The 7,994-nt window shown below is 41.7% G+C and overlaps 1 protein-coding gene across 1 annotated transcript; it reads right to left on the reverse strand.

Annotated features, from left to right (window-relative positions):
* Positions 1 to 1,861: 1,861 nt before the first annotated feature.
* On the reverse strand, positions 1,862 to 3,079 carry LOC149389883 (uncharacterized). The gene is made up of 2 exons (XM_089622752.1): positions 2,947 to 3,079; positions 1,862 to 2,862 (listed from the first exon to the last, which is right to left on the reverse strand). Exons 1-2 carry the CDS (start codon positions 3,077 to 3,079, stop codon positions 1,862 to 1,864), a joined length of 1,134 nt encoding a protein of 377 aa, XP_089478878.1.
* Between the last annotated feature and the right edge of the window lie 4,915 nt (positions 3,080 to 7,994).

Consider the following 7,994-nt stretch of genomic DNA (forward strand, 5'->3'; position numbering starts at 1 on the left):
CCATTTGGTTAATCTCCCCAATTGATTGGGGTTGTGGAGAAATGAACGTAAAGGTTGAATGGTCATGACTACTATTGAGTGGGATTGGAAATATGGGCGTAGCTTTCGGGCCGCTGTGACGACGGCCAAAGCTAATTTTTCCATTGCTGGATATCTGATCTCTGCATCAACGAGTGACCTACTTATGTAAAACACTGGGTTTTGGTCACCTCGTTTTTCTCTGACGAGGACTCCAATGATCGCGATGTGTGATACGGCTACATACAGATAGAGCGGTTCTCCTTCTTCTGGCTTGGCTAAGATCAGAGGTTCGGCCAGGTATTGTTTCAGTTCCTCGAATGCTTCTTCGCACTTTTCTATCCATTCGAACTGCTTGTTTCCTCTCAGGAGCTTATAAAAGGGTAAGCATTTATCAGTCGATCGAGAAATGAATCGGCTAAGGGCTGCCACGCGTCCTGTTAGTCTCTGGATTTCTCTTTTACTTCTGGGGGAGGGTAAATTTTGGAGTGCTTGTATTTGGTCCGGGTTGGCTTCAATCCCCCTCTAAGTTACCATGTATCCGAGGAATTTCCCAGAAGATACCCCGAAGGTACATTTAGATGGGTTTAGCTTCATTTGGTAACTGTTTAGGACCTAGAAACATTCCTCTAAATGTGAGATGTGGTCTGTTTCTCGTAGTGATTTTACTAACATGTCGTTGATGTAAAATTCCATCGTTGTTCCTATTTTTTTGGCGAACATTTTGTTCACTAGTCGTTGATACGTGGCTCCTGCGTTTTTGAGCCCGAAGGGCATCACTTTATAGCAATTGATACCCTTGTCGGTTGTGAAACCGATTTTTTCCTGATCATTGGGATGCATCAGGATTTGATTGTATCCTGAGAACGCATCCATGAATGACAAGATTTTATGGCCGGCGGTGGCTTCCACCAAGCGTTCTATGTGTGGTAGTGGAAAGCTGTCTTTAGGACAAGCTTTATTAAGATCGGTATAGTTGACGCATACGTGCCATTTACCGTTCTTTTTCTTGACTACGACGGTATTGGCGACCCAATCGGGATATTTTACTTCGCGTATTAAACCAGACTTTAAGAGGCGTTCTACTTCTTCGTTCACCACTTTAGCCCTCTCTGGGCCGAGTTTCCTACGCTTTTGTTTTGCGGGCTTATAACTGGGGTCGACGTTGAGTTAGTATGCGGTGATTTCGAGGTCTATACCTGGCATGTCCTCTGTCGTCCACGCAAACGTCTTTTTGTTCTTCTTCGGGAACTTTATCAGTTCTCGGCATACATTCCTTTCAACTTGGCCCCGATGCCCACGCATCTCTCGGGGTCAGTTCCGTCGATCTGAATCTGTATTATCGACTCCGTATTAGGCTCGTCTTTCTCCCCTAAATTTTCCATCGGAGGGGGATGGGTGATCTCGTTTCCGATGGCCATTAATTTCTATTGGCCTTCGTTGGTTTCTTCGCTATAAGGACGTTCTGAATTGTTTTCTTTCGGCTGTTGCTTTTCGATGATTTTTTTATGATTATTCATATAGAAAATTCGGGATGCTTCCTGGCTTCCTCTAATTTCTTGTATCCCGTTGGGAGTCGGAAATCGTATGCACAGGTGGTAGGTTGACGGTACCGCCCTCATCCCATGTATCCAAGGTCTTCCGAGGATAGCGTTGAATGGGGACGCGTAGTCGAGAACGGTAAATTCGACCATCCGGTTTACGTCTCCGGCCCGTACAGAGAGTTCAATGATTCCTAGAGAGGGTGTTACTTCCCTATTGAACCCAGATAGCTGGTTGGGTTTGTGCTCAATTTCAGCCTCCTCGATATTCATTCTATCCAAAGTGGTTTTCAATATAACATCTACGGAGCTTCCTCCATCAACCAAGATTTTGTATATAGCCTTTTGGTATCGTCTTCATTGAATGAGATCGTGGTATCTTCTACCTTTTGGTATCCAGGTGACCTCGGTGTACCTTTAAGTTGACGCTGGTGTGCCTTAATTGAGTTTACGCTATCCCTGAAAAACTTTGAACCTCCCATGATATAGTCGATCCGGGGCTTTGCTTGGGGAACGTCGTTATCGTCCTCCTTTGCCCTTCCCCTTTTTGGGGAGCGATTTCCTCGGGTTCTGCTATTGTTAAATTCCTTCTTCTGGGGCGGTGGTCCCAAGTCGACATTCTTCAGCTCTCCATTTTTATACTTCTCAATAAGTACCTTTCGGGCTACGATACAATCCAGAGTGTCATGTCCGTAATTTTTGTGGAAGTCGCAGTATTTTTTCTTGTCACGCGGCCATTTCGGGGTGCCTCCTTCGGAAACTCCCTCGTCGTGTACGTTAAAGGCATGTTCCGGAATGTTTGAAGGCTTCCTCCATTCATTGTTTCGGTAAGGTCTCATTCCAGGTGTCCTGGCCATGGCCGGAAGAGGTGTCATAGAAGGGACCTTCCTTGGATTATGTTTCTTTGAGAAGAGGGCCCTTTCTTCCTCAGCTTTCTCGTAGTTTGAGGCGCAATGAATTGCATCCTCGATAGTGGGTGGTCTGTTTACGGTTATTCCCTCTCGAAATCTGGACTCGTGCCACAGTCCATTTTTTAGAGCGTTCAGAGCCGATTCTCCCTCCACGGAAGGGATTTTTGACATGACAGTCTTAAACCTTGTCATGAAGCTTTTCAGGGTTTCGTCTCGGGCTTGTTGGGTGTTCCATAGGTCTGCCATGGTTGCCTCATCTTCTTCTAGCATCGAGTAGTGTTTCATGAACGCGACCGACAGCTGTTGAAAAGAATTTATCGACCCTTCTTCAAGACGTGAAAACCAATCCAAGGTGCTTCCTGACAGGTTCTCGGCGAATAACTGGCAATACCCTGCTTCTCGCTCGTTATCTCACAGACATGCTCGCCCCATCGCGATGCGAAAGGCCGTTACATATGTTTTCGGGTTGGAAGTACCAGAGTACTTGGGGAGCCTGATCTTTCCGGTGTCTCCAACTCTGACTTGGGTAATACATGGAGAAAAAGGGGTTCGCCCAGTATCTGCCACCAGCCGATCGATCTCGGGGGCCGAGCTCGTGGCGTAGTGCATTCAGGAGTCTATAGCCCGGAACTTCTCCTCCACCATCTGACGGAAGGCGTTGAACGCGGGGTGATCATCCATCGGGATTTCTACGGTGAACTATTCTCCCCCAGTTCGGATTTCTCCTCTCTGAGGGTTTCCTTCTTCCGGACGAACTACAGACTCGAAATAGTTCGGTTCACCAGAAACTCCTTCCTCATGGGAGAGGTTTATGACTTGAGGAACATACCCAGGAGGAGGGCCTCCCGGAGGCGGGGGCGGTAAGTCGCCTTGAGTCGGTCGAGCTCGCCAAACACTAGCCTCGGCATGTCCATCGAATTGGCCAATTCTGGCTGTATTGCTAGGACCGGCCGTATCGGGCGACATGTGGATCCCAGAGAAGCTTAGTCGCCTCCCGGGTGGGGCGAACCTTCGTCCGTTTGTGGTAGGCGGACTTGTCGAACTCAGCAGAATAGCTCGCTAAGCGTCGAGCTGCTCTTGAAGTGAAGATTGCGCAGCTGTCAAGCTATCGAGCTGGGATCGGGTTGATCTCTGGAATTCGGCAGGGTTTCAACGAGTTTCAGCAGAAGAGCCCGTGTCTCCGGATTGGCTCCAAAAACCGGGATTTCGTGCTCGCTGTTAGAAGACATTCTTTCAGATCTGATCTCTATTCTTCGGCGTTAGGTTTTTGATAAGTTTCACACAGACGGCGCCAAATTGTTGAGCCGATTTCTCGTCCCAACAATCTATACCAGATTTATTCGAATTGTCTCGTATATTTACTTATATGAATTAAGGGCCTCAGAATCCGATTATGAAGGTTAAATCGAAATCCGAAAGAAATTAATAGATAATACGAATTTGAATACAGAAAGAGCGAAAAGAAATTCCTTTATATTGATTATTGAATGTAAACCGTACAAGAATAGGAAATTCGAATGAGAATAAGCAGGAAAACTCCCAATAAAATGATGAATTCAGAGAAATATATGGTACTCTTTCGAGAAAAAATTCAGTCGTCGTAAAATGAAAATGGAATGATCTTTTATAGCTAGCTCGTTGATTCCCTTGCCTCTTTAGATCGATATACGTACGTGCAGAGCCGGTCTTCGATCCTCCAGTCTCGCATATATCCCCATTTTTAGGCGATTTGACTATTTCTTGGGAGACTACTTGTTTGGATTGATTGGTGGGACCTTCCAGGAACATATATGGGCCTGGGTCGAGTTGGGATTCGTCCTTTTACGAAGTATTCCTTGCTATTGTCTTACGTCGATCTCGCCTGTGCCTAGGATTTTTAGGCCGAGTTGGGCTTTGGGCCGAACTAGGCTTTGGGCTGAACTAACGATTATCTCGAGTCCCCTTTGGACCGAACTTGCCTTGGGCTTAGTTGGTCTAATTCGCCTGGTGGAAGGGAGAGATATCCACTCCCACAGTAGTCACCATATTCCCCTTCATCTTCCCGTCCACCCTCTGAATGTAGCACATTCTCGTCATTGATTGGTCTCCCAACATTATGGCGATTCCCTTATCAGTCGGGAATTTCATCATCAAGTGGTAGGTGGAAGTTATGGCCTTTAGCCGTTTGAGGGTCGGGCAACTCACAATGATGTTGTAGGCGGATGGCTGATCCTGTTGTCAATGGTGCCCACAAGAAGAGTTGTAGTCTTTATTTTGTACATTTGATGTAATAAAGTCTCATGCAGACTCTTGCTTGTAATTGCCTATCTATTCATTAATAAAGTTGAAACTTTCATTCATTCTTTCTTTGTTTGATGCTTTATGATAAAACCTTAGTCTTTTAGTCCATAAACAAACTTAACAACTTACGAAGAGACAAATGTAGATTTGCATGAACAAACTCTTCGTAGTTTGCTTAAAACGATATATTCGCAATCTTAGGGTCAAATGACTATTGACCTCAGTATGATTGTTAGAAGAATCTATGATGTCTGGTTATGAGGCATTGAGAGTTTGGGACACTATAGTTCTTCTAGGTATCTTTCGAAGATACTGAATTGACCAGTGCACTTCTAGAGACAATATAAGAACAAACCATTTAACCTCTTATTTCTCGAAGTCACTATGTATGAATTGCATCATGCTTACCTTAATCCTGAAATGAGACATGCCATTTCACACCTTAGTATTCTCATTTGAGAAAGTCAAAGTTCGGACTCACTATGTGATTCCGAACAAGGCCTATTGGTGAAGTACTAAGTTGTGAGTCTGTCATGAGTAACTTTGTGAAGTTCTCATAGATATGGAATTCATGTACAAGATTGCTGAAATGCAATGTATGTCACCTCATGCTTTGTTCCTTGGAGTGTGAATAAATGAACTGGCCAGTGTCCAAATTGAGTCCTGACCCTTTTGGATGAAATAATGTGACTTGTTAGCTCCTCGTCAATACATTGTTTCTAACTTATTCACAAGCGACAAAGGAGTTGAGGAAATAACAGCTAGAAGGGTAAAATGGTAATTTAGTAAATCCCGACTAGCTGATGACATTCATGAAGGGTAAACATAGATAATATTCATTGGATCCGCTCATCATAATTAGGTCGAATTCTTGAGTAGAAAATAAATTCATTTGAACCGAGAGTTTTTCAGTGTCAGCTCTTTAGTGGAGTAAGTTGGCATTAACCTAAACTTGGAAAAGGTTTGTGAACTTTTGAGTCCAAGTGTTTAGCTCAAGCTTTGTTCATTTGGGTCCATGAGGTCACTGTCACGAATCACATCGATAGGAATAGTTAAACTGGAAGCTAAGTCAAAACAAGAACGAAAATAGTTAAAAGGGTATTTTTGTCTTTTGAGACAAAAGGATGAAATGAATGTCAATAAATTTTTTGACAAGTTCATTTGATGACTTAATGTCACTCGGCCATAATTTGTTTATTGGGCCTTGTGGATTAATTTCATTTCATAAGAATTTTATTGAAAATTCTTAATGGGCTTTTCTCATGTTGTCATGAACAAATGAAGAAGCTTCTAGAAGCTCCTTCTAGATGAGAGATGGGCGCCCAAAATACCCAAGAGAAAGAGAATATTTTGTGCATAAATGTATCAAGATACTTGCCAAAAGAAAAAGAGGAAACAAATTTCCTCTATGAGGAAACAAGGAGAATCGGCCAAGGCAACCAAGAAGGGAAACAAAAGAGGAAACTAATCCCTTGTGGATTGTATGAGATGGGCGCCTACATTGATATGTATGGGTAATAAAAGATTGCTCATAAAGGCTTGGATAATAAGAGGAAACTACTTCTTTCCAAGGCCAACCCCTCTCCTATAAATAGGACCCTCATTCCCTTCATTTTATTCATTCAACATAAGTTAGAGATTGAGAGACTCTCTCTCTAGACATTGTTGGCCGAACTCCTCTCTCTCTCTCTAGTTTATTTTCGATTTTTTCTTGTCTTGGCACCTAGTTCCTCACTCGACCTAGTGTTTAGCTCTGCGACTTCGAGACTAGTTCTTAAGTCGTAGCGTTTAAAAGTGCCCACTCACTGATTCCTTCTTTTCGAGTGATTTAGTGATAGAAACTTTCGTGGTTGCTCGAGGTGCCGAGGAAAGAAAGACAGACGTGCTGCTAGGGGAGACGAGCGTTCCGAACTTTCCAAAAGCTTCTTCAAATTTCAAGCTTCAAGAAAGGTTAGTAAACTCTTAGCTCATATTGGTTTTTAATTACATGTACTTGCACTTGTCTAGGTTAGTAAAAACTGTTTTACTTGTAAAAGAAATTTTTTAAAATTCCACCGCTTACCGAAGCGTTAATTATTTTCTCAAACCCTAGATCGATTCCAACAAATGGTATCAGAGCTATGGTCAAAGATTAGCATGTACATGTTTTTAAAATTATGAGCTTGAAAATCGTTTTCGAAAGTTTACTAATTTTGTGACAAGTTAGAATTGTAATCTTAGATTTTTTTTTAATTTAATGCTCTTGTCTTTAAATTAAAAAGCATGTTGATTTTCTATGAGTTTCGGATGTTTTTAAAACACGTTAGAATCAGTTCTAAAAGTTTTTAATTTTTTATATTGAAAAACGTGTTTTAAAGGTTTGAGAAATTTCGAGTAAAATTTTGTGACTAGTTTTGATATCTTGCTAGTTTCTTATTTCTTTTATTCTATGTTATTACCCTGCTAATAAAACAAAAATAAAAGCTTTAAACAACATCTTAAAACGTTCCGTTACACTCGATTCTTTTTCGCACCTAAAAAGGACCAAGCTTTAATTTATTTCTTTTTCTTCGAGCTGGAGTAAACCCGCATTAAAAGTGGCATAACTCTCTGCTCAGAAATCGAAATTTAATGATTCTTAAATCAAATTAAAGCTCTGTCTGTCCTCTGTCCAATTCCACTGGTTTCGGCTCAAAAGAACATCGGAGCCGCCAGATATGGCGATTTTACTCCGAGGTGCGCGGCTGTCTGAAACTCCAGTTTTTTAGAAATCCGGATTTTCAAACCCCACTACCATGAGTTATAGAACTCTAATGAGAAAATTTTCTTGAGCAAAAATGTTTTTCATATGATTATAAACATGATGTGTAAGATTAAAAGTTTTGATTTTTGAAAGATTAATTGAAATTGAATTTTACAAAACTAGTTTGAATTTTGAAAACCGTTTTCACTTTCAAACTTGAAAAATATTTTGTCATCCAAATCAAATAATCTTTCAAAATGTTTTCAAAACTATATCTATATCACATATGTTCAAAATCTATATGCTCTTGAAAATTTGAGTGGGAGGTCTCCTTGTAGACAAGCCGAAAAATAAAAGGATGTGTAATCTCAAACTTTCAAGTGTTCGAGTGAGTTGAAGTTCACACTTCCCTCACGCACTTTCCCGAAATAGAAAATAGGAAAAGATCGAGTATGTACCTTGCGCTTTTATGCACTAATACTGCTCTGAACATGTCGATCTAGGATTCTCTTCTAGTTGTCC

Source organism: Urtica dioica, chromosome 8 (assembly GCF_054948205.1).
Source record: "Urtica dioica subsp. dioica isolate 48M chromosome 8, U.dioica_male_clone48M_v1_H2, whole genome shotgun sequence".
NCBI lineage: Eukaryota > Viridiplantae > Streptophyta > Magnoliopsida > Rosales > Urticaceae > Urtica > Urtica dioica.

Coding starts and splice junctions, on each gene's coding strand:
- LOC149389883 (XM_089622752.1), bottom strand. CDS start 3,079: ATGCACTACGCCACGAGCTCGGCCCCCGAGATCGATCGGCTGGTGGCA. Junction 2,863..2,946: donor CAGGCTCCCCAAGTACTCTG/GTACTTCCAACC, acceptor AGCGAGAAGCAG/GGTATTGCCAGTTATTCGCC.